This window comes from Lycium ferocissimum, chromosome 3, assembly GCF_029784015.1.
Source record: "Lycium ferocissimum isolate CSIRO_LF1 chromosome 3, AGI_CSIRO_Lferr_CH_V1, whole genome shotgun sequence".
In the NCBI taxonomy this organism is placed as follows: Eukaryota; Viridiplantae; Streptophyta; class Magnoliopsida; order Solanales; family Solanaceae; genus Lycium; species Lycium ferocissimum.
In genome coordinates, this window is record NC_081344.1 from 67,667,520 (window position 1) to 67,694,596 (window position 27,077).

The following is a 27,077-nucleotide window of genomic DNA, read 5'->3' on the forward strand; positions in this document are numbered from 1 at the left end:
GAGGAAGTGGGAAAGATGGAGGGAGGCGTGTTTTGTGGGTTATTTAAACCCTCTGCTTGAGTTTGATTTTTTTTTAAGAAGTTATACTAGTCGTATAAAGTTATACGGTCTGTGTAACTTCAATCTCTTAGACTTTCCATTTCTTAAGTTACATTATTCGATACGACTACTTATACGGTCCGTATAAAATAACACGATCCGTGAAAGTGATCGTATTGAATAATGCAACTAAAACAAAGACCTTGCTAATTTTCTTACCTTTCACGATTGGCTTATATGGTCCGTACAATATTATACGGACCGTATAAGTCTAGTTTTCCTCCAGTTTTCATCCTGCACCAAAACAAACGTTACCCTATATAAACACTATCTAAGCTACAAAAATAAAAAAACAACAAAGAATTAAACTTGGGTTGCCTCCCAAAAAGCGCTTGATTTAACGTCGCGGCACGACGGTGCTACCTATTTTTACTCCGGGTCAAAAGTGTAGCCATGCTTCAATCTGTACGGATCCACGATCTTATCACCATCAATGCAACCATGGTAATGCTTCACCCTCTGCCCGTTCACCTTAAATGTCCGTGTTCCATCTCCGGACTTCAATTCAATCGCCCCATGGGGCAAAGCACTCATCACCTCGAAAGGGCCGGACTACTTTGATTTCAACTTGCCCGGTAGCAGCTTCAGTCTAGAATTATACGGTAAGACAGAATCACCCTTTTGGAAGTCTCATTTGAGGATTTTCTTATCATGATACTGCTTCATCCTCTCTTTATACAATGCTGCACTCTCATAGGCCTGATAGCGGAATTCATCCATCTCATTGAGTTGAAACAACCGGAGCTTAGTTGCTTTTTCCCAATCCATGTTTAGCTTCTTCAACGCCCACATGGCCTTGTGCTCCAGTTCAACGGGCAGGTGGCAAGCTTTGCCAAAAACTAGCTTGAAAGGCGAAGTCCCAATCGGGGTCTTGTACGCAGTCCGGTAAGCCCATAGAGCATCATCAAGCTTTCGGGACCAGTCAGTTCTGTTCGCATTGACCGTCTTGGCCAAAATACTCTTGATTTCCCGATTTGAGACTTCAACTTGCCCACTTGTCTGAGGGTGATAAGGAGTTGCCACCCTATGTTTCACACCATACTTCTCCATCAACCCCGCGAAGGCTCTATTGCAAAAGTGAGAACCACCATCACTGATTATCGCCCTCGGGGTACCAAATCGAGTAAATATGTTTTTCTTTAAGAACCCCATGACACTCTTGGCTTCATTATTAGGTAAAGCCACCGCTTCTACCCATTTTGACACATAATCAACAAGTAACTAAGATATAATTCATGCCACAAGAGCTCACAAAAGGCCCCATAAAATCAATACCCCAGACATCGAACATCTCCACTTCCATCACAAAGTTCATAGGCATCTCTTGCCTCCTACCAATACTCCTTTGTCTTTGACACTGATCACAAGACCACACAACATATTTGTATCATGAAAGAGAGTAGGCCAGTAGTAACCGCATTCAAGAACTTTAGCAGTAGTCCGGTTACCACAGTGATGACCCCCAACTGGAGAGTCGTGGCATGCCTTCAGAATCGCCATCATATCACTCTTGGGAACACAACGATGAATGATGTTATCAGCGCATATTCTGAACAAGTATGGCTCATCCCAGTAGTATTGATGAGAATCCCGCAAAAACTTCTTCTTTTGGTATGACTTGATCTCATATGGAATTATGCCCATTACCAAATAGTTGGCAATGTCTGCATACCATGGTGCCACCTCCATTGACACCGCCAACACCCGCTCATCTGGAAATGCATCATCAATATCTAGCTTCTCTGATGGCACCCCAGCTTCTTCAAGCCATGATAGATGGTCAACAACCTGATTTTCGGACCCTTTACGATCTTTCACCTCAAAATCGAACACTTATAACAAAAGGACCCATCGAATCAACCATTATTTTGCTTCTTTCTTCGCCGTAAAATACCTCAAGGCGGCATGATCAGTATACACCACGACTTTGGACCCTAACAAATAGGCCGAAAACCTCTCAAAAGCATACACTATGGCAAGCAGCTCTTGCTCAGTCACCGTGTAGTTCCTCTTCGCCGCATTGAGAGTCTTACTCGTATAGTAGATCGGGTGCATGATTTTGTTATGCCTCTAACCAAGCACAACACCAATTGTGAAACCGCTTGCATCACACATCAATTCAAACGGTAGGGACCAGTCAAGAGAAACAATAATAGGAGTTGTGGTCAAACACTCCTTCAATTCATCGAATGCCTTTCGGCACTTCTCGTCAAACTCGAACTTAGCCTTTTTTTTTTCAAGAAGCTTACACAACGGATTAGCAATTTTGGAGAAATCTTTGATGAAACGCCTATAGAAACCCGCATGTCCCAAGAAACTCCGGACACCCTTAACTGAGATAGGTGGAGGAAGTTTTGAAATCACATCAATCTTCGCCTGATCGACCTCAATCCCCTTTTCAGAGATTTTATGCCCAAGAACGATCCCTTCCTTTACTATGAAATGACACATTTCCCAATTCAACACCAGATTAGTCTCCTCACAGCATTTAGGCACTCGACCCAGATGGTCAAGACAGTCATCAAAAGAATCACCAACAACAGAGAAATCATCCATAAAGACCTCAAGAAAGTATTCCACTATATCAAAGAATATCGATATCATACACTGCTAAAAGGCAGCAGATACCTTACAAAGGCCGAAGGGCATCCTGCTGAAAGAAAATGTCCCATAAGGACAAGTAAATGTCGTCTTCTTCTAATCCTCAAGGGCGATGTTGATCTGATTTTAGCCAAAATAATAGTAAGACCGCCTCGCTAGCTGATCAAGCACCTGACTAATAAAAGGCATAAGGAAGTGATCCTTGCAAGTAGCAGTGTTAAGCTTATAATAGTCCATGCAAACTCTCCAACCTGTCACAGTCCTCGTCAGAATCAGCTCATTCTTTGCATTGGACAATACTGTGATACCACCTTTTTTCGGAACATATTGAACTGGGTTCACCCATTTATTATCAGTAATAAGGTAAACCACTCCAGCGTCTAACCACTTGATATTACTTTCTTGACGACCTCTTGTATTTTTTCGTTCAGTCTCCTTTGATGTTCCACACTCGGCTTGCTATCCTCCTCTAACTGGATTTTATGCTCATAGATCCCAAAAGGAATCCCCCGAATATCTGCTATGGTCCAACCAATAGCACGCCTATACTCACGTAATATCTCCACAAGCCTCTCGATCTGCTCCTCAGTCAGTAATGCTGAAACAATCACTGGTAACGTATTATTTGGACCAAGGAACTCATACTTTAAATGTGATGGGAGTTGCTTAAGCTCAAGCTTCGGTGGCTCAACGATAGAAGGCTTTCTTTGGAGTAGTTGTTATATTTTCCAGATCAAGATCAAGCTTCTTTGGGTGGTAAGAATATGAGCCCAACCCAGCAAGCGAATTAACCATCTCCACATAACCCTTCATGTCTTCAGCATCAAAATTTACAAGAATAACAACCAGAGCTTCTCCCAAATTTTCTTTTTCCATTTTGAATTCTACATCTTCATCAACAGCATCAAAAGAATCAATCACCTAAATACTCTCGTAAGCACTTGGTAACTTCATCCCCTTACTTGCTTGAAAAGTCACCTCTTCATCATTGACTCAGAATTTTATTTCATTCTTTTCCGAATCCATGAGAGCTCTTCCCGTAGAAAGGAAAGGTCTCTCCAGGATAATAGGAATATTCCGATCAACAGCACAGTCAAGAATCAAAAAATCAGCAGGCAACATAAATTTACCAACCCGCACAAGAGCATGATCAGCCTCGCCAACCGGCCGCTTAATAGATCTATCTGCCATCTGTAACCTCATAGTAGTCGGTCTTGGCCTCCCCAAACCTGATTGCTTATAGATAGTAAGTGGCATCAGATTTATACTCGTCCCATTATCACACAGAGCACTAACAAAAACACAGAGCACAAACAAAATCATGTTACTTAATAAAACAAGGAATGGTGAGTGCCCTAGGATCTTTTTTTTTTTTTTGGATAGTAGTTGTTGAAATAATGGAACTCATATTGTGAGTCAAACTCACGATTTCATGTTGCACCATCTTTTTCTTGGTCAGCAGGTCTTTCAAGTACTTAGTAAAATCGGGCATCTCCTTGACAGTATCCAAAAATGGGAAGTTCAGAGATAACTGCTTCAGCTGATCATAAAATTTCTCGAACTTAGCATCTTCCTTCTTCTTCACTAACCTTTGAGGAAACGGAGGTTTAGATTTGAAAAGCTGAGTCAAAGGGCGGAGAGCCCCTTTTACAGTCTTTTTGGTCTTATCATTAGCTACCTTCGAACTTTCTGGAATATTAGCATGTAACGACTCGCTTGGTCGTTATAGTCTTTCTAGTATTTTCACCCCTTTCCGAGCATGGTTAGTTCACTTTTGACCTAAGGGGACTATTTACATGCTTCTTGAGGTGTCTAGATTTGATTCGGGTGACTTTTTCTGAAATTTAGGCTTAAAGTAGAAAAGAGTTGACTCAAAGTTGACTTTTGGGTAAACGGATCTTTTTTGAAAATTCGTCGATTCCGAGAGGTCCGGATTATCTTTTAAGACTTATGTGTATATCTGGTTTGGTTTTTGATACACTCGGCTGCATTTTAGGACTTGGGTTGGGAAGTTAGAATTGAGGTATCAGGGGTTAACTCGGACAACGAGACCTCCATTGGGAATTTCGAGGCCCCAAGTGCATTCGTAGCGTGTTTTTCTATGTGTCTGTGTATGTGATTTATGAGCAGATGACCTCAGGAGTTAGTCGGGATTTCGGTTGAGCTTGAGATAATTTTTGGGGATTTCTGGTACTAGTGTCTGCACCGTCCCAGCTGCACCGCTATAGCGGTGGGATGGCCACTGGGGCGTTCAAGTTCTTTGTGGCTTGACCGTCCCGACGGTCTGAGTGGATGTCGGGGCGGTGCCGTCGTAGCTGTCCCGATGTCGCTATATCAGTATCGGGCCTGTTATATTCATTAAGTGTGTATTAAAAGCCCTTAGTCTATCATTTATTACTATTCCAAAAATTGAGCTTTTGGGAGAAACTCTAGAGGATTCTTGGAGAAGATTCTTGGTGGTAAGTCCTTCTAATCCCCTTTCTATTTCATAATCCCTAATCATCTTAGAATTCCTTTTTTCCTTATTAGTTCATTAGTAATGGAAGATTAAAGTAGGTTTAATGGATTTTTTATTTAGGCTTCTAAATCAAGATTTGTTGGTTGGGATTATGCTAGCTTATGTTGTATCTAAGGTTGTTAATCATATATCTTCCATTATTAGTGTTGGATTCTTGAATTTAAGAGTTAGGATTTATACTAAAAATTGGGGGTTTTGCTTGGATTTCAAAGAGAGGTGCTGTGGAGATGTCTGGAGGCTAGAGGTGTTCCTGTAGCATATATTAGAGCAATTAAGGACATGTATGATGGAGCCAAGACCCTAGTGAGGACGGTTGAAGGTGACTCAGAACACTTTTCAGTCACGATGGCCCTGCACCAGGGGTCCGCGCTTAATCCGTTTCTGTTTGCTGTGGCAATAGACGTTCTGACAAGCCACACTCAAGGAGAGGTTCCCTGGTGCATGCAAATAATATTATGCTTATTGACGAGTCGCAGAGTGGTGTTAACGCGAGACTGGAGGTTTGGCGACAGACTCTGGAGTCGAAGGGTTTCAAGTTGAGCAGGACTAAGACAGAGTACTTAGAGTGCAAGTTCAGTGATGGGAGTCAAGTAGAGGACGAGGACGTGCAGCTGGATACTCAGGTCATCCCGAAGAAAGAAAGTTTCAAGTACCTGGGGTCGATCATCCAAGGGACTGGCGAGATTGACGACGATGTCACATATCGTATTGGAGCGGGATGGATGAAATGGAAGCTCGCATCGGGGGTGTTGTGCGATAAGAAGGTGCCGTCTATTCTAAAGGGAAAGTTCTACAAAGCGGTGGTTAGACCAGCTATGTTGTATGGGACGAAATCTTTGTCCAGTTAAGAAAGCTCATGTCCAGAAGATGACGGTAGCTGAGATGCGGATGCTGAGATGGATGTTCGGGCATACCAGGAGAGATAGGATTCGGAATGAAGTGATTCGGGATAAGATGGGTGTGGCCCCTGTGGTGGATAAGATGTGGGAAGGGAGGCTGAGGTGGTTCAACCATGTGCAGCGGAGAAACGTTAATGTGCCAGTAAAGAGGTGTGAGAGGATGGCAGTGGTGGGCCTGAAGAGAGGGAGGGGTAGGCCAAAGAAGGCTTGGGAAGAGGTGATTCAGCAGGATATGGCGCTACTTTAGCTTACCGAGGACATGGCTAATGATAGGAGGGGGTGGAGGTCGAGTATCAGGGTAGAGGGCTAGTGGAGAGCCTCGAGGTTTCCTTTCTCGTATTAGGACTATTTTTATCCTGCTTCTATGTGTTGGGTCTTGTCTATCTTTGCTGTTTTATCATGCCTTCGTTGCTCTTGTTATTTCTCATTTTCGCATTGTTTTGATTTGCTTGTCCGTATCAGACTCTTTTCCCTTGTTTTCCTTATTTTCTATTGAGCCGAGGGTCTTTCGGAAACAACCTCCCTACCTTCCAAGGTGGGGGTAAGGTCTGCGTACACTTTACCCTCTCCATAACCCACATTATGGGATTCACTGGGTATGTTGTTGTTGTTTGTTGTTGCTTCGATTTCAAAATTGGATGAATCTTTGAGTTAATTTAGCAATTGGTTGATAAGTTTTGATCAACTAGTGTTTAATTGGATAATTTACCCCCAAATTTCCCATTTTGACCTTGTGGGCTTCGTTTCCCCGAATTCTAGGGTTAGTTTTGACCTGATTTGAATGATAGCAATATAGGTATCGATCTTCATGATTTCTAATTTAGATTTTGAATAGCCTAGACTTTCTTGATCTTGAGGCTCAGCGGAAAGGGCCTCTAAGGAGTAATTGTTGGTGTTATTGTTGTTCGGTCATCCAGGTAGGTTATGGCTTACCGTTGGTGAGATTTCGTGTAGCGAAGCATATATTTAGATGATATTATCGGAGAAAGCATGTAAACCTTCGGGTATGAAGTTAAGTTGGATATTGTCTTAGGTTGGGTCCTATTGTGTGATTGAGGCTAGCCACCCCGTTGTGTTGTGACTTGATTGTTCTATTGTTATTGGCTTGATGTCGCGTGGTAATAGTAGATATTGGAGACTATTGATATATCTTATTCATGATATTGTGGTACCTCACTTTTTGACGTTTGATACGAGGATAGTGTCATATATGGCTTGTGTAGTCTTTCATGACATGGTTGGCGCACCCATGCTTGGTACCTGTGATATCGATTTGATTATTGTTGTTAAGTCATACATTCCACGCATTCTCATTCTTCATGATATACTGTTGATACATTGATGATACTTGAGGAAACACTGGGATGAGATGGGCTCTGTTGCATGAGAGTGACGTGAGAGTTCGATATCCGATGGTTGTCCCGAAATTGTGGATTGAGTGACACGGTTTCAGATGTTTGTGCCCGAATCGTGAGGTACATGGACTTCGCGGGTCCCCCATAGGTTGTGCTACCAAGACGTCGATACTTCCGTTCGGAGTACGTGTGTACACATCATTGCATTGCATTTGCATTCTTACATCACTGCATTGCATTGCATTATGGCTTATATTGTGATGATCTGGTGGTTTACTTGTGTTGTTGGTTTCGGATTAGAAATATTGAGATTGGGCACTCTTGGGTTTAGATGCTTCAATCTGGGTGATGACGGGTACTTGGTTCTGACTAGTGTTTGACTTATACTTGTTGATTTATCTGCCTATCTTGCTTTATTATCTGAATTATGTTAGTTATACTTAGTCGGCCTATGATATCTACCGATCGTGGTTTTGTACCGACTCGCACTTGTCGCATTCTTTTATGAATGCAGAGTTCCAGGTTGGATCTACTTCAGTCTCCCGTGGCTGATAGTCGCTATCAGTACAGCTTAGAGTTTGCAGGTGAGAACGAGACGTTCTCTGCCTTGAAGACTCCTCTTATCTATGTCTTATTTTCCATTCTGAGACATATGCAGACTTGATGTATTATTATATTTCCAGACTTGTATATTTCTAGCTAGATGCTCTTGCATGGATTAGACCAGACTCTGAGGTGTAATTTCCTATTTCCGCACTTGAATTATATTTTATCGTCAGACTTACGTGATTTATCATCTTCCGCTTATTTAGTTATTTTTACATTTTTCTATCGTTAGATTGAGGGTTCGCTTACCAAGGTGAGAAAGGTAAGTGCCCGCAGGACTTACCTAAATTGGGTCGCGACACAACAACTTTCTCTTCACTAGGAACCTCATCAACAATAATTGGTGCATCAGATTGCACCTCTTCCTCTTCATTATTTGGCTCGAGATCAACAACCTTCTTTTCAGCACTTTGGAGTATTTTGCCACTCTGAGTACTGATAGCAAATACACGATCTACACTGCTTCCTCCATTCTTCGGATTCGGGATAGGGTCACTAGAAAGTCCTCCCTTTTTAGGAAGGTGCTGCTCTCTAGAAATATCACGCATCTGCGACTCGAGCTTTTGAATAGCCGCTGTATGAGATCCTACTATTTTCGTTTGTCCAAATAATGACTTTTTAGACTTGGTTTGATTTTCCAAATCCTTCTCAAGTATTGCCTCATCTCTTGAACTACCTTGATCGTTTGACTACCTTTTTGGTGGAATGTATGAATTTGAAATTCTATTTCCAAAGTTATTGTTGTTGTTGTTGTAGTTCCTTTGGTTCGACCCACCATAATTGTTGTTATAGTTCCCTTGGTTGTTATTGTATGCACCTTGCCCGTGATGAGGTCTTTATCGATTTTGATTTTGATAACCCCTTTGGATGTCTCCCTTGAAAGCATAGTTAGCATAGTTAACATCATCAACTTGCATATGAGGTCCTTCGTGATATGGACCCTCTTCCCTCTTGGACTTGGTACATCCCATGCGGCATACTTGAAGTATCTTCGCAAACATTTACCTTCTTACACTCCTTTTCATCAAACTTCTTGGTTAGGAAAGAAATATTCGTTGCAAACTGAGCCAATGTCTGCTGAGTATCCTGATTCTCCTTCACCATATTCTAGATCATGGCATTCCCATAGGGTACAATATCAGCATTGTTCGAGCGCCAAGCCTGATTCTACGTGGTTAATCTGTTAAGTATGTTGGTGACTCGAGTGTAAGATTTATCCATAAAACAACCATCAGCTATGTTGTTCACAATTGACTGCGTTATAGGATTCAACCCTCGGTAGAACTTCTCTATTAATATGTTCTTCGGAAAACCATGAGTCGAAAACTTCTGCAAATATTCTTTAAATCTCTTCCAAGCTTCGTATAATTGTTCCCCTAGTCGCTGCATGAATTCATAGATTTTGTCATGGATCACAGCATTCTTGCTAGGAGGATACCATTTCTTGAGAAAGACTACTACCATCTCTGCCCATGTAGTAATAGAATTTTGGCAGCTTCTTGAACCACGTTCTTGCTTCTCCAGCTAAGGAATATTTAAAAAGCCTCAGCCGAATAACATCTTGTGAAACATTGTTTTCGATGTGATAAGCACATACATCCATAAAGTTCTACAAAAGTCGTTGAGGATCATTATCAGTAGAGTTTCAAAAGTAGTCCTCAAGCTTCAACAACTGGTAGAGAGAGGATTCCATTTTGACACTAGTAGCTCCAATCCGAGGATGAACAATAGCAGATGCGTAGTCCTCCTCATTATTCAGATCAGCAAATACATTCTCCTCATTTGTATCATTTGGGGGTTCATTATGTTGACCACTCTGGTTACCAGATGTTGCACGCTGATTTCGCATAACCATGATCACCTGGTTCACAAGGAATAGCAAACAAGGTGTGATGGAATAAGAAATAGACTTCAATCAAAGAAAACACTATGTAGTATTTCAAAACCGCATTCCCCAGCAACGACGCCAAAATTTGATACGCTCAAATTACACCTTTTATTAGCGTAAAGCGGATGATGTCAAATATAGTAACCCAACAAGGTTGGGGTCGAATCCCATAGGGAATATGGTGTGAAAAGGTTGCTAAAATCTTAAAATGCTTTATTTAGGTCTAATGTCTTACTCTGACGACTTTGTAGAAAGTTGATTTTTTTTTATGACTATCTGCTAACTAAATGCTTTGGATTGTAATGTCTGGTAAAAGAAACCAAGGTTGTTTCCCCGTCAGATAAAGTGTATGATCATGGGTATTGATTTTGATATACTTCTAATGGATCATCATATGAATACACTTAACCGCTATTATGTGAATCTGTACTATTTCCTAATAAATAAAGATTATTTCTTTCTATGATTTGCCCAAATATAAGAAAATTGATATGAGGAACTATTAATTATGCCAAGTAAATTTCTCTTATTCCTACGTGAATTTATTAAACAAGGGTTAACGCCTTGATTTCTTGTTACTAGTTCTTACCAAACCCTAATTATTTTTCCAAACAAAATCAAGGTTTATAGCGTTAGCTAATGTTTGCAACCACTAACTATTAATGAATAACGAAGAACAAGTAAACCCTAACAATCCATTATGCATATATTAATCACAAAACACCAATCTTTGGGTTCACAACCTTAGTAAGGGTATTTAGTTACTCATGACAAAGGACAAAGAATAAAATATTGAAGAATTCACACTTGCTTACTTTGGATGACAAAAGAAATTAATAATACTGGAATTGATGTTTGAAAGCTCCAAAACAAAGGAATATTCAATGCTCTAGGTCAAGAGTCAAAGTATAATAACTGATAATAAATAAAACTCTACATTAGACTATTTATAGGTTTAAAAAAATGTAAAATTACAAAATCTGCACTTAAGTCCCCTGACGGCAACTTATACGGTCTGTATAATATTATACGGACCATATAAAGTTGTACGGCCACCAATCTTCAATTCTTCAGAGAAAATATGAGCTAATTTACACGGCCCGTATAATTTGATCGTAAAACTCCCTCTTCAGATGCATCTTTCTGTCTTGCTTAAGATCCTTTGACACGAGTATAATATTGTACGGTCCGTATAATATTGTACGGTCCGTATAAGTCACTCGTATCTCCACATCATCAAGTTCAGCATTCTGTTAAAGTCTCCTTCTTCAATACGACCAAAGACACAGTCCGTATAACTTTGTACGGACCGTGAAAGTCGACTTGTGTGCAACTTCAACAATTTTTTAGCTTTTGATCCTTAACTCCATGATTCACCTGAAACGCAATAAAAACACATCAAAACGATACATACTTGCTCAAAAACAAGTAAAACTTCTCGTAAAAAGGTATCGAATGTGCCATAATTTCGTGGCACATCATTGCAACAACTAGTTAACTTGCTGCAACAAGTTCAACAAATTACAGGACTTGTTGCAACAACATAGAAAATTAGATAAAAATATACAAGTGTTGAAACTTACCCAATCCTCCCACCATGGCTGCATGCTTATCATAACCTTGAAGTCTTCAGCCCCAAATTCATGCATTGAGTACATTTCTTTCCCACTCCTTTTGGTTTTGATCAAGGTTTCAAGCTTTTTCTTTCTTTGGGAATTTACACGCTTGAAAATATCTTCTTTTTTTAGCACTTGTGGCACAAATTCAATAGGAGGAGTAGCAATAGACTTCTGTGGATACCTAATTTCCTTACTCTACAATCAACAATTGCCTTGGAAATTGTTTTGGCCCTCTTGCGAATCCCAATAGGATTATAGGGTGAGCTAAGCTTCTTGGATGGATTGACACCCCTCTTGGATGTCAAACTTTGTATAGCAGAATTTGTGTCTTTTTTGTGCCTGAACCAACTCCTCAACCTTATTTATCAAATCATCTATTTTCAGCTTGCAAGTACTGCATTCACAAGCATAAGAACACACTTTGGAGGTACCGACACCAACTGAAGAATATCTACCCAACCTATATGGGATATCTGTAGTCTGCCCACCACCAACACTTTGGGGAGTATATCCACTAACCCGACCACCAACTCCATCATCATCATCATCATCTCTTCTTTTATCAGAAAGACCTTCCACAGCTTATATTGCAACATTAACAACAGTATCAATATCAACACCATCACCAACACCAACACCAATATCAACATCAACATCAACATCACCATCACCACCATCAACAACACCAGCCCTTATGATGGTTGTGGCTTCAATCAATTCTTCTTTTATCTTATCAATCAATTCATCCGGAACAGATTTCATAGGCCCTAAACTAACAACACATGGCATGTGCAACTATCATTTTGTCGGGATAAGCCATGGGTGCACAACCTATAACAAACAAACAAATATATTTAAATGGTTAGAAGAATTTACAAGATGTTGTAATAGATTGACAAGTTAACAATTTAACAAATAGCTTGATCTGTTGCAGCAAGTGTCAAACTTGTTCAATATTTTCCAACAAGTGTGTAATCTGTTGCAACAACCCCCATATATGTTCCAACAACCTCCTCAGTTGTTGCAACATATTCTTTAGTTGTTGCAAAAACCAAAACAGTTATTGCAGCTTCCTCTACAACAGTTCTGATATTTTCCAACTGATTGTGAACCTACTGTAATAACTGAGTCAGTTTTTCCAACATCTTAAGAGTCGTTGCAACAGATTCACTATCTGTTGGAAAATATCGAAACAGCTTCTTTGCCTTCAAGAATCGTTTTGATTTTTCCAACATATTCAGAGGTTGTTGCAACAGATAAATGTATCTGTTGCAACAAGTAGTGACTTGTTATAAAACTATTCATGGATATTTTTCAATAAATTCTGACTTATTGCTTCCTTAGGGGGGGTTAAAAGGATCAAGATTCATTTTTTTGTTGTTGCTGTTTCTGGCAGTCAACCATCTGAGGATCCTTGGAAAACAAACTTGTTCCGAGTAGTCCTTGACTTGACTTCGGAGGTAAGGAATGGCTTCAAATGCCCAAGCCTAGAAACAATTATGCCACAAAAAATCAGAATAATCAAGAAGTAAAAGAATTAAAAAGATAAAACATTGAAGAAAGAAAGTTTAACATGAAGGCCCATAGGAAACCATAGATGTTGGAAGTCTTCACATTAGGGTTGAAATCTCTCGACAAATAATCAACAGTCAACTTAAAACTTTTATGACCCCATGGATAGTTATTGAATGCCTCATGATCCTTCGAGAGTTTAATCAAACCAAGTTCTATATTATTCTTTACATCTTTTTCCCAAAGAATAGAATGGACAAACCAAAATAAGCACAATGACACCTTGTGCTTTCTTGACAAAGTTTTTGACTTCAAGTCTTCTAGAAACTGCTCTACCTTGTAGCTCTTTCCAATAATATCCACTAAATCCAAATCATCATCAACCTTCGCTTTGCTTTTTTTCCCTTTCTTGGCTATCTTGGATGGCTTGGGCGTCTTTTCCCTCTTCTTTAGTGTAACTGTAGGAAGAGGCTAAGAAGGAGCATGACACCTCACTCTAGTGATTATGGCAAACTCATTGATGCCAAAACAAACTGGCATTCCGCAGTAGTTTATTAATATCTCATCAGTTTTGCTACAAATAATTCTTCGTTTGAGAAGACCATATATAATGGTCATTTGAAACCTTACATCCATACATAATGGTCATTTGAAACCTTACATCGTTGTCTTCAGGCAAATCTAGATACATCCCAAAACATTTGGCCCTGAAGAAATCCTCCAAGTCCTCTTCGTGAAGTATCTTCCTAAAGAAATCAAAGGGCTTACCCATGACTCATTTTACAACAAGATCACCATTCAAATCACCTAGTTTATCCATCGGCATTTGCACACGGAACTTCTCAATACTGAAAGTTTTGACAACTTCATCAATGGAAGGTCTGTCAATATCAGTCCCAATAGAAGACTCAACAGCTCCCGTCATCGACCTTTCATTAGAAGTAGTTTTATCCTCTTCATTCTCTTCTTCATCTTCTTCAGATTCTTTGTCTTCTTTATTGTAATCATTATTTTCATCATGTTCTTCTTCTTCTTCTTCTTCTTCTTCTTCTTCTTCTTCTTCTTCTTCTTCTTCTTCTTTACTTTATTGGCCAGAAACTCCTACTGGAGAGGTTTCCTATTTAGCAATTTCTTCAGAAAGAATATTTGCCTGTTCAGCAAGATATTCTAATGATGACCTTGGCTCTTTTACTAATTGTAGATGATTCCTCTCCTTTTCTTTTTCGTGGAGACATTTTTATCTGCACACAGGTGATAAACAACAACAATTTCAATTGATTTGTGCATTGTTCAAAGTAAACAAGTAATGATTTTTTACAACAGCTGAAGCATATGTTGCAACAAGTGTGTAATTTGTTGCAACAACCCCTTTATATGTTCCAACAACTTCCTTAGTTGTTGCAATATATTAGACATCTGTTAGAAAATATCAATACAGTTGCTGCAGCTTCCTCAACAACTATATTGATTATTTCCAATAGATGGATAATATGTTGCAACAACCGATGAAGTTGTTGGAACATATGATAGAGTTGTTCCAATAGACTAATCTGTTGGAAAATATCAAAACAGTTGTTGCAGCTTCCTTAGCAACTGATTTGACAATTTCCAACATATTGTGAATCTGTTGCAACAACAGATTCACTTGCTGCAACAACCTCAGCAAATTTTTGGGTTTTTTCCAACAGATTACTCAGCTGTTGGGTAAAAACAAAACAAAGGTAAGGCCCCTTTTCCTAAAACTTACAAGGTCAACAATAAGGACAACAACATCTATTTCACTGTCAACAATATTAGTGTACATTTACAAACACACAACCATCAAAGATTGAACAAAATACATAACATTGAAGAGAAACCCAATCCATGATCTTCCTCTTCTTCTTTAACCAAAATCATCATTTTCATACTGTAATTCCCAAACCCCTAACTTTTGAACCAGCAAAAACACCTATTTCACTACAAACACAATCATCACAAGTTAAACAAAAAAACACCAAATAGGGGCTTTTTAAGCATGCAACCTCAATTGCCAAACAAGTGCTGAAGTTGCTGCAACAACTTACTCAGCTGTTGGAAAAAACAAAAAATTCGCAAGCCCTTTTTTCGAAATCCTAAGGAGAACAAGAACACAAAAAGCACCAAAAATCATAATTTCACAGCCACATACACTATTTACAAACACACAAACCCCAACAAGTGGAACACATACAACAAATAAGGGTTTTGTCAAGCCAAGCAAGCCCTTTTTTCGAAAACCTAAGGAGAACAAGAACAAAAACAGCACCAAAAACCATAATTTCACAACCATATAAACTATTTACAATAACACAAACCCCAACAAGTGGAACAAATACCCCAAATAAGGGTTTATCAAGCATTGAGCAACAAAATAAACAACATGAAGACAAACCCATGTTCTTCTTCTTCTTCTTCTCTAACCAAAATCATCATTTTCGCACTTTGATTTCAAAACCTTAACTTTTGAAGAGGAAAAAGTCCAGCGATATTACCTGAAGAAGCAGCAGTGAAGACAGAGAGAAATGAGAGCGAAATGAAAGCAGCAACGATTTTGAAGAATTTTGAGGGACGGTTTTGCTTTTGAAGAGGTTAAGGGACGGTTGGGTTCGTGGTGGTGTTCGATTTTCACTTTTGAAGAGGTTTGCAACTGGTGCTTTCGATATTGAAATAAATGGGTTGGGGGATTGGATTAAATGGATTGGGTTTTTTTTTTTAATATATTTTGTAAAAGATTAATAAGTTTTAAAAATTACATTTCATACCCTCATTAATGTAATCAAATTTTCAATTGGGCTTTGATTTGGGCTGGTCAAATGTGTCACCTATAGTAATTACAAGACTTGTTAGCCACCTGTAGTTAAATTTTCGATGTGACCCAATGGCTATATAGACAAAACACAAACTCATTCTTAATGTCTTTATCAAAATAAACGTATTAAACAAACGGATCATATATGTTGGTAATTTAATATCTCACAAAAACATTGTAAGATTGTTTAACAAAATAATTAATTTAAAACATCATATTTAGTAAGTAATACCTTCGAATATTTATGTCGGAATTCATATCGAAAGTTAAGTACTTTAATTCTCGTACTTTGAATCTCGTCACATCGAGTTGCAGAGAAGGAGTAGTATAAACGACGCACCTCCTCCACTTTATAGTCCTATAAACATGATCTTTCATCTCTTCATCCACTTATTATGTGTTAGTGCACATACTATAATTTATGTCTACTTTCTGCTAAAACATTTGATTGAATAAAGAATGGATATTGGTTAGTGAATATTGAATAAAGAGTGTACGTATCTAAAGTATAAATACAATAATTAATGTAATAAAAGTGGTTAGTTGTGAAAACAGAAATCTCAAATCATGTTTTACTCAACATTTTTACGGGTAAAATTAATGATATAAAGTCACATATCCTATTTAAGAAAGGATATCTGGGGAAAAAAATCTAAAGAGCAATCAAAAATGTACGTGGGCACTAAACTTCTGAGAATTAGTCAGAAAGAAGAATGCTTCTATTTCTCTGTGTCTATTCTTTATATGTTTGGTTCCCCTTGAGAGCATCTTCTAAATAGATTTATTTTGTTGCAATTCTAGAGGTATCGAACGGATGAATAATACTTTTGAAAGGAAATGTTTGTAAAAGTTAGTTACATACGTAATTGAATGGGCACAACTTTTTAATGAAAAGACACTTCATTTTAATTTCTTTTTTATTTAAATATTATTCTTATTGACATTTTAGTAATTTAAATTTTGGCTTACGGGCTTGGAAAAAATAATCATAAAATGTTCAGTAATTAAAAAAGTAATGCCCAATAAGTTCGCATGGAAGAAAAGTGATTCTACCACCAATTATGAACTATCGCGAAGGAGAATGAGCAATGGAACTTGTCCGAAGAAGTGTATCGCTTCATATGAAACCATACGTTTGAGGATAGTTGCTAAGCGCAAGGTATTTTAATTCATTTATAAGGAAAATAATTAGATTTTTAATAGGGGTATTTTAGTATTTAACTTTCAAGTTAGGGAGTTCATGCTTTTAATGTAATATAGATATAGATAGATAGATGTAGTTTATTAGTTAGTTAAAAAAAAAAAGTTAAAATTTTCTAATCATCATGCAAATTGTAGTGATTGCAAATCAGCTGGAATAAGCGTGGACATGTCATGATCTGTTAACAAATAAGAAAGTCTTTTGTACAAGGTGACAACATACGCACTTGTTATACGTATTATAAATTTTTAAGTTAATTCAAGCAAAATTATTGCTCACTTGCTACCATCAAGTAGCTTAAATCCAAAATCTGAGTTGGGGAGCTGGGGTCGAAGAAATTCAATATAAGCATTGTATCTTGACCACCGAGAATAATATTTTACTATTTAGATAAAATTTCTTTGTTAAAACTTTTTATTTTTATAATACAAGACATGTTTAGTGACCTTCCTGAGATATTCGTTGATAATAGAAAGATGCCGAAAAATGCAGGAAAATATTTTGTTCATAAATTAAAAAAAAAATTGAACCAACTACAACAGAAAAAGGTAAGTAAATAAATGATAATTAAATAAATCATATGACTAATTAAATATCCAAAGGAGGTACTATTATATCACTTCGTACAACAGCAGCTATAATAACCAGTGCGTCTCCATCTCAAATAAGTTAGATTAGAGGTATTATATCACTATTTGCTAACTGAATAATTAGGCAGGAAGCAGTTAAGCTGATTTCAAATTTTAATTGGAGAACTTCTAGATAGCCATCAGAAAACAAAGTGAATTGTGGATAAAGTTTTCAAATGTATCCTTCGCTATTTTGATATGAAAAAAAATACTCATATGTAACTTATACTAATATCTTTTGTGTAGCTTTTTAATTAAGTCTTAATCATAAAAATGAATTATCTAGTCTGACCTACTTCAGAAAATTGGTCAGACTAATCCCTGGTATCGTTAGTTCTGCTTTCATTCCGTTGTTAATTTATTCCCAACTGAAAATGAAAAATAGAACTATGGTTTTAACTGTGCCATGAGAAGGTGCTATAGAAGAAAAATAAAAAGAAAGAAAAAGTGTGTAGAGTAGGATTTTTGGTAAGGTAGGTTCTCCTTCTTTAGAAACAATTCTTAAAATTCTAACTAAATAATAAGAGTAGGAATAATTGGATGATAATAGTTTGGGTCGTTGCACGTGTGACAAAATCCCTACGCACTCAAGATTATATCAGACTTTCGTCGAATAAAACACTTCATGTAGTTTTTTAGTGGCAACTAATGCAATGAATATTTTTCTTATATGAGAGAAATTAGGTATGAGTCATTTTTAAATCCCAACATCCTGCAGAGTGCACGCATTATTATAGTTTCGGGATGGAGTTTGAACTTTATAAATTCCCACTTAGTTAAGTTGTCCTGTTCTCTAGCTATGATATTATGATATATGTAACATCTCCATTATTATTTACTCTTTTATTACGTAGAGTCAATTCTAATTTCTGATAATATTGGCTAGCCTACTTCTAATAAAAATGGATGTTCCTCCTCTAATAATTTAGAATTTCTCGACTAAATTGAGTATAAGTTAAGAGGGAAAAAGAGTTTGAATTTATTTTTATTCAAACGTCATACTAAAAACAGGTAAATAATATAATTATTGGTCATAAGTTGGTTTGAAAGATCTCATATCAATAACATTACCGGCTTAACATTTTTTATGCCACGACTTGTTAGATTTAAGTACCAACAATTATGTTATTAACGAGAATCGAGCAAATATCTAAAGATAGCCAACAAAAAGTTGTAAAAGTCAATAAAGTTGGAGCATATAAAAAGTTGTGAGTAGGTAAAAGAAAACAAAATGGCATGATGTGTGATCTGATGGTGAACTTTCCAATCACAATTGGTTAGACCATCACCGTGTCAAGGAGAAAACCGTGAGTTCGAGGTTAGTCAATCTCGACGACCTTAATAAATATAACAATATTATTCGCTCCCTGTTACATCTCTCATGCCTAAAAATAACCAAATGATGTTGAGAGATTGTAGCCTGTATATTTGGTACGGCGAGAGCTTTTTAGAAAATAAGTCATTTTCTAAGAATATTCTTTGAAAATGTTTTCCTCTGTTTGTTGTGAACGAATGTATTTTTCAAACAAGTATTTATTAAAATTGATCATAACCTGAGGAAATTGGATGGTGTGTTTTGATAAACTTTTTGAGTATTAAAGACTTATAGTAATACTAATAATATCTAAGTATTGGTTGAAGTGTTGATATGAAATTAAGAGTTGTGATAGTTATAAAAGAAAATGATTTCGAGGCAGAAATGAAGTCAGTCATTTTTCCTCTTAGTGTAAGTCATTTTTGTTTTGTGGAAAATATCTTATGGCAATCAAACACACAAAAAAGTGTTGCTACTATAATTAGGTACATTTTTATCATGTCAAAATAGTGTACTTAGGAGTTAGTTCCATTGTACCAAACACACCTGTGCAAATACCTCCCCATAGAAAACTGGAAATAAAAGGAAAAAGAAATAAGAGAAAATAAACTTACTAATAGCTATTCTCTTCTTTTTCCCCCCATCAAATAGTCATGTTATAAAAATATAATGATTTTTATTCCATAAACATAATTCATATTAAGGACATTCTTACTTTGAGTTTCAAAAGAGAAGAAAAAGAAAACATTGGAAAAATAGATGGTCAACATAGTAATAATAAAATTAAATCAAAGTGAATATTCCACATGCACCGCCGTAGGGAGAGGGTCAGATTTGCGCAACTCGCCAATCCATGCAGTTATTAATTTTTCATTAAAAGAAATAGATTAGGGTGAGATAACGCTATCTGTTAGTACTATATACTATATATGGTTTTTTTTCGTATCAATGTTGTATATATTTGTTTCGTTAAATGCTTGCTCACCTAATGACACAACAGTTGCGCTAACATCTACTGTTGTTCTTCAAACGAATTTACCTTTGACCTTCAGCTCGCTATCAGTTGCAATTTCATGTTTTATTATATTCCACATATAAATAGTAAATACCTGTCTTTATCACTGTTATTTTAGTTAATTAAGATCTACCCCAAAAATTTATGATCCTTTTCTTGCTTTTATCATTGTTATTTGCTCTTACTATTACTATTACTGTTACTACTATTATTGCTGCTGTACTTTGTACTCTCTCTGTCCCATTTTATATGATACAGTTACCATTTAGAGAGTCAAAAGAGCTTTTTTGGCCTGTATTTTCATATGCTTTTTAAATATTATGAACAGTTAATTATTGTGATTTATTATATTTTTAATGTAATTTTAATTTGAAGAAACTTGAAGATTCTATGTCTGAATTTCATACCTCGAAAATTAGATAAATAATTTGACACTCATACTCCAAATCATGTCACATAAAGTGAGGGGAGAGCGTACTATTATTGCTGTTGCTGGTGGTGTTATCGTGGTTTTCAAATTAAATACACTAGGATTTTTTTTTTTATTTTTTTTTTGGGATAATGAAGGGCTACGATCTTTGAATTGATTAAATAAAGGATCTACCATCGTTCTCAGTTGCTAGAAAGAAGCGTGAATACATGCACATGAGGTTCGTGCATTTTGCATCTAGAAAATGACTGACCATGTTACAGAAATAATATAATGAAGTGTTATAGATCTAATGGTTAGTCAATCTACTCTTTATTTTCGTCTTAAACAATGTAACTAGTCAAACAATGTCACATAAATTAAAACGGATCGAGTAATGAAAATAACTGTATTCGTGGCACATTCTATTAGCTCCACTTTGTTTTTGTATATGTAGTTCGGAGCATCACTTCTGTCAATTATCTTGATGTCGATAAGAAAGAGAACATATAAGAAAAATCGAAGAACTCTAGGTTAGAATATATAGTACTGCACCTACACGATGATCAACAAACAGTCTACAGCAGAATTTAAGAAATCCTTCCTCCGCAAACAGAAAATGTTGGTAAATATTCCTTTTGCTCCCAGGGGAATCGGAAGAGCGTACTTTATGAAAAGGAGGTGAAGTTAGCATGTGCACTTTCAATGGACAGATAAGAGGCCCAAATTGTGTACGTTGTCTTGACTTCATTTAAGAGTGGATGGATTTAACAATTTTTGTTAAAATGTGAGTAAACATCATGTGAATTTGTTCTTTCTCTGACATGCAAGTGTTTCAATCATTCAGCGCACGATGTTGGTAATTGTTAGTGATTTGTGATGAGATATCTAGTTACGTTAACATAGTCTCCACGTTTAAACAATATCACTCCCTTATGTCGTCCAATTTGGAAAGATGCAACTACATGGGATAAAATTGATAAATAGCCATTTTTGACACCACCCTCTCAAATATTACCCATTATTTTAAAAGCTTATTAATGTTTAGCCACCTTTTGACACAAAAAAAGTTTTGGACAAAATTACTCTCAACTAAAACACATATTTCGTACATTTAAGTATTACCAGCCAGCAATTATTGACATAAAACTTGAAAGTGTACCTTACTAATTGAAAGTTAATGAACCCATATAATCAATGATAGATTACAGTCAAAGTTCTGACAATATAATCAATGATAGGTTACAGTCAAAATAGAAAGTTTGAATTCTCTGTACTCGAGTACAAATGCATTCTGAATTTGGTATTTTTGCAAAGTAATTAAGTAAATATTATTGTGGAAAAAAAGAAAAGGAAAAGAAGAGCATATACTTTGAGCTAGAAGAATATAATCCAAGATTAAGAAGGATATACGTTGAGCACTAATCTCTTTTTGTAAGTGCAACTTTGGACCAAAATAGAGGCACCTACTTTTGTAATGCTACTTGGGCCATTGGGATAGAACCTGCCTCAAATTGCCTAATTAAGATCGAGCCCAAAGTCTCTCTCGCCCTCACAGGGGGCATCATTTTGTTCTTTACCTTTTTAGATTTAATTGATTCACTTTTAATTAGAAGCAAAAGAATCGCGGCAAAATGAATGACCATGCCCCTTTTAAAAGCTTTTTGCTTTCGATTAACGTTTAATAATGTTAGTAAACTTACATTAACTGCTTGTTAGTAGTATTTCTTTTTGTTTATTTAGAGAATATAAGTATATGTTAAAGGAGGATATAGATAACTGGGGTGTCAAATATGACCCAAATATTTATGGCCCGCCCAATCTGTCTAAATTCGTATGATTTGGGTTGAGTATAAGATAATTTCGTATTGGGCTGATTTGTAGTACAACTCAACGTAACCCATTTTTAAAGTGATCTCCAAGTTACCCCAATTCTACACCTTTTTTAGCTTGAGATTTATATTAATTTTTAGGCAATTCACACGAATGCCCCTATCTTGGGATGGTCTTTAAATTTTTCTCATCAAATCAATGGTCTTTAATTTTTGCCCTTCGACACTTTAAGTAACAAAAAAGTGGTTGAAACTATACCTAACATCAAAAAAATAAAAAATAAAAGAAATTCGGATCTAATGACCTAATTTCGCAAGACAAGTTTCATAAAAATTGTGCCTTATCGGGAAATTTACATAGAAATTATGCCTTGTCCGGTGTAGAAATTAAGTTATCCAGCATAACTTCATTTCTACAGAACTTATGCCAGACAATGCAAAATTTATGCCGGATGCGGTAAAGTTTCTATAAACTTATGCCAAGTGACTTAGTTGCTACACAATTTATGCCGGATTGTTTCATTTCCACTAAATTATGCTAGACAAGGCAGTAACTTTGCTCGACATGGGCTCATAGTTTCTATGAAACTTTGCCTTGCGAATTTTTTTTTGACTCTGCTGGGGATCGAACCCAAAATCTCTGGTTTTGTAGACTAGTGAATAAGGGTACTTTGGCCCACAAATTTTCGTTAAATGAGAAGCAGGGGGAAAAAATTAAAGACAGGCCGTATGAAGGGCAATTCAGGCAATTTTTTTTAATGTATTCATTTTTCTTGTATCATGTATCTTAGAACTGTGGGATGCGTTGACCTGTTTGGTATGAAGGAAAATGATTTCCACGGAAAATGTCTTCCTAGAATAATGTTTTCCAAGAAAATGGTTTTCACAGGAAATATTTTTAAAGACAATGATTTCACGAAAAATATTTTCCTAAAAAATATTTTTCATGGAAAATGATTTCCTAAAAAATGTTTTCCACAGAAAATGCTTTTCTAAAAAATATTTTTCACAAAAAAAGATTTTTCTAAAAAATATTTTCCAAAGAAAATGTTTTCCTAAAAAATGTTATACACGAAAAATGTTTCCTAGAACATATTTTTCATGGGAAAATGTTTTCCTATTAAATGATTTCTACGGAAAATATCTTGTAGGGTGGGGTGGGATTGAGGGCGGGGGGGGGGGGGGGGATGGGGCGCGAAGGTAGAGCCTTCAAAAAAATGGTGTCAAGTTGGCTTGGTAACTTGGTTATGCCTAACTCATTTTTAGTCCATTTCCATCCAAAAAACTTTTGGGCCAGTTTTACAACTCATTTACTAACATGTCAAAATTCAGCCGCCCCCGATCATTTGACATTCCTACAAAGACTTGTAATGTTTGAGAACCCTAAGTTATGGATCTAGCTCCCATCCAGTAGCTGATCCCTTCATTTCTTCCGGTTGGTTATTGAAATTCTTCCACATGTCCCTTTAATGAGAAGGACATCTTTATCATTTTGATATTTTATACTGAGATTAATAATTCCGAGATAGTTATCCAACACCGAAATTGATATAAACATAATACCACATTTATGGTATAACTAATCTCGCGATTATAAATCTCGGAATCGAACTCAACCAAACACGAGATATTTTTTGTACAAATACCACAATGATTTTGTAGGTGCCCCAGAATACTTTCTTTACTATTGCGTATATTCTTCGTTTGTTATAAGAGTAAGATTTAAAGTGGAATTTCAGGACACTATCCCGGAGTTCTAAGCTGAAAAAATAGGATTCTCGGAGAGTATTCTAGAATTTTTAACTTCTCGAAATTGAAAATTCAGAACACTATATTACATTTTTAAATTACATGAATTGAATCTCAGAACAATGTCATGGAGTTCCAAAAAAATGAAAATGATGAAGTGGATGTCTGGTTTTTAATGTTGGGGTCCAACATTAGTTCCGTATAAAATCTAACTAAACTTTAATTAATCTTAAGACTAATTTATTTTCACAAGCAATATAACAAAAATGGAAATTTATGAATTTCACCCCTTCTCTATTTGTGGTACACCCTTATGAAATCACATGAAGTGACCTTGAAGCAGCCCATGTTGAAGGATATTAAAGACGCGGTGCTGATGTCTCACTATTATATCGTGCACTTCTTAGTGTTCTTACTCCTAAAAATAAACGTGTCGAATCATGAGTATGAACAAAAAAAAAAAAAAAAAAAACACATGTTCTTCTGGTAATAAAATATATTAGTATTAACACATGATCATTATCAATTACTTCTTCTTCCTTTTTTTTTTAAGAAAAGAATTTCCTAAGTTGATTATATTTGTGTTGTATTATATCAAAAGGACTTTTAGATGTGGGCGGCGACCAATGTAAATGCATTGTATATTACAACGACAATAACGAAAAATATAACATTTTCGAGTTGTGAGAATGTTTTAGAAATAACCGTTGACCACGTAAAAACATGCATATCACTTTGGCAAAAATGAAACATCTCTCTTAGTAATATTTAGGTTTTTTTGGAAGGACACCTCAAAATTAATTTTGAGTGTAAATGAATGAAATTGTATTATTTTAATAAGTTTATTTGCTCAAATAATTACTTGATTAATATTATGAAATTAAGTGTAATTAAGACGTGTTATGTTTCCAAATTTGCTCTTTCCCTTTTTAACCTACTTTATGTAGTGTAATTTTTGTAAACATGCATATCGTCTGATCGAGGGCCAAATGAAACACCTTTTATCTTTTCGTGCAAAGCTTATACTATACTAGTGCTATTGGCCTAACGATATTTTTACCAATGGTGCAATTATTATGATGGGATTGAGAAAGCTTTAATGTATGGATCACGTGGCACCATTGGATACTTCTTTGTTCTCCTTTTTCCTTTTTAAAAAGGAAAAGAAAATTAGTTAGCCAAAAGTAAGAGCCCTGGGTAGTTGCCTTATTGGAGAAAACTGAAAAGAGAAAAATCAATGGAAACCCAAGAAAAGAATATCATCTACTTCCTCTTTTTGTTTATAGTATGTTGTTTGGTCGGACATAATTTCAAGGATGGCTCGTACATAGCTCGTATTCTACGACGTTATACACGTGGAAAATTAGGATTAGATAGCCCTTTATTCTCAATTCAAGTTCTTAGCTTAGAAATATGATTTGAATCATTTCAATTACATTTGAATTTTGATCAGCTGATAAATTCATCCAGGAGAGATAGAGAGCTCCTACAGCACTATTACTTGTGGGGCATGGGATGTGGCGTGATGATACATTTGTATTTACTTATTTAGTACATTAAAATAACTTTTAGTCTTTTTTACTTGTTCATTTTAACTAATCAAGAAAGAATTGATAAAGAATAGCGATGCAGAGTTGACAATGCTAATTGAGATTATTTATAGAATTGATATATAATAGCCATGTAAACTGTTTACCCGTAAATTGGTACAGTTGAATTTGTATACATGGTCAAGAACACATGGATCAAATATGACAAAATAACAATGTAATTTGTAATGAATATAAACGAAACATAATTGAAGTAAAGAGTTAGAATAGCCTGAGCCTTGAAGAAGCTTTGAGCTAGAGTCTCCGGGCAAGCTGTCAGTTGCAATATCAATTCTGCCAAATAGAAATGAAAAGTCAACGTGAATATCGAGTATGTGTGTTGTATATATCCCTTATAATTCATTCCTTTACAATGAAATGGCAAGCCCTGTTTATACTTGAGCTAAGGGTTACACATTCCATGAATTATGCCCCCATTAATAATACAAATTAATGCTATAGTAATGATAGACAATAAAGACAGCAATAACGCTTATTAATGCTCCGTGAAAGGTGCACGGGCATAACGGTTGACTGTTGGTCTCTCCAACGGGTGTCATGTCATTCTTGCTAACCACCGAAGATCTGGAAGTTACAGTGCCTTCGAGGTTATTAGATCACCTCCGGAGGCCTGGACTGCTGACTTGGATCTAATTCACTCCTACTGACATGTGTCATTATGACATTCATCCAGCTGTGTTCTATGAATTTTCCCCAATACATAAACGTGAAATTGCTAATTGAGATTATTTATATTAATTAAAATAATTTTAGGGGCGTTTGTAAAATAAATACCTAATTAAAATTTTCTTAAAAAATACAGATAATACACTTAACAAGTGAAAAAGAAAAAAAAAAGGGAGTAATTGATTGTCACGACCCGCCTAGAGGGCCGCGACGGGTACCCGGAGCTATATACGGAGCACCGTACGTTATACCATTATCGTCTTAACCTGTATTCATATAAGCTTCATAAACATGTACACATATATCCACATATACCCACATTCATGACAGCAAAAGAATAATGTACGAAATATGCATTGAGGGCACGTGACAACTGCTTCTCACATACAAGTATCTACGAGCCTCTAACTGAAACTCTGAGGGCATGACGATGGGACAGGACCCCATCATATCCAAATATGTACACAAAAGAATATATATCAAAAACGGCACCTCCGGTCTATGGAAGTGCTCTGGTACAAGCTGGTCCGACTCCTATGAGGCTGGGTCGTCTCCCCTCGTCTCACTCGTGGGTACGAGCACATCATCCAAAGGAGAGGATGTCAGTACGAACAATGTACTGAGTATGTAAGGCATATATCATAAAGTAACAGAGGTACAAGAAGACAAAACAAAGATGAACCGATAACTGGTAACTGCTTGCCTCTTAAGGCGGAGCCATGCA

General features: G+C 36.4%; 1 protein-coding gene across 1 annotated transcript; it reads right to left on the minus strand.

Annotated features, from left to right (window-relative positions):
- Nucleotides 1-3,693: 3,693 nt before the first annotated feature.
- Nucleotides 3,694-4,404, minus strand: LOC132049023 (uncharacterized). Its single transcript, XM_059439696.1, has 3 exons — nt 4,379-4,404; nt 4,176-4,289; nt 3,694-3,991 (listed from the first exon to the last, which is right to left on the minus strand). The coding sequence occupies exons 1-3, from the start codon at nt 4,402-4,404 to the stop codon at nt 3,694-3,696; spliced, it is 438 nt and encodes a 145-aa protein (XP_059295679.1).
- Between the last annotated feature and the right edge of the window lie 22,673 nt (nt 4,405-27,077).

Bases quoted from the DNA above. Each gene is read 5' to 3' on its own strand.
- LOC132049023 (XM_059439696.1), bottom strand. From the start codon at position 4,404: ATGCTAATATTCCAGAAAGTTCGAAG. The intron at 4,290-4,378 runs GTAGCTAATGAT...GTTTCCTCAAAG, and splicing joins ATATTCCAGAAAGTTCGAAG to GTTAGTGAAGAAGAAGGAAG. The intron at 3,992-4,175 runs GTACTTGAAAGA...TGTTTTTGTTAG, and splicing joins GAGATGCCCGATTTTACTAA to TGCTCTGTGTGATAATGGGA.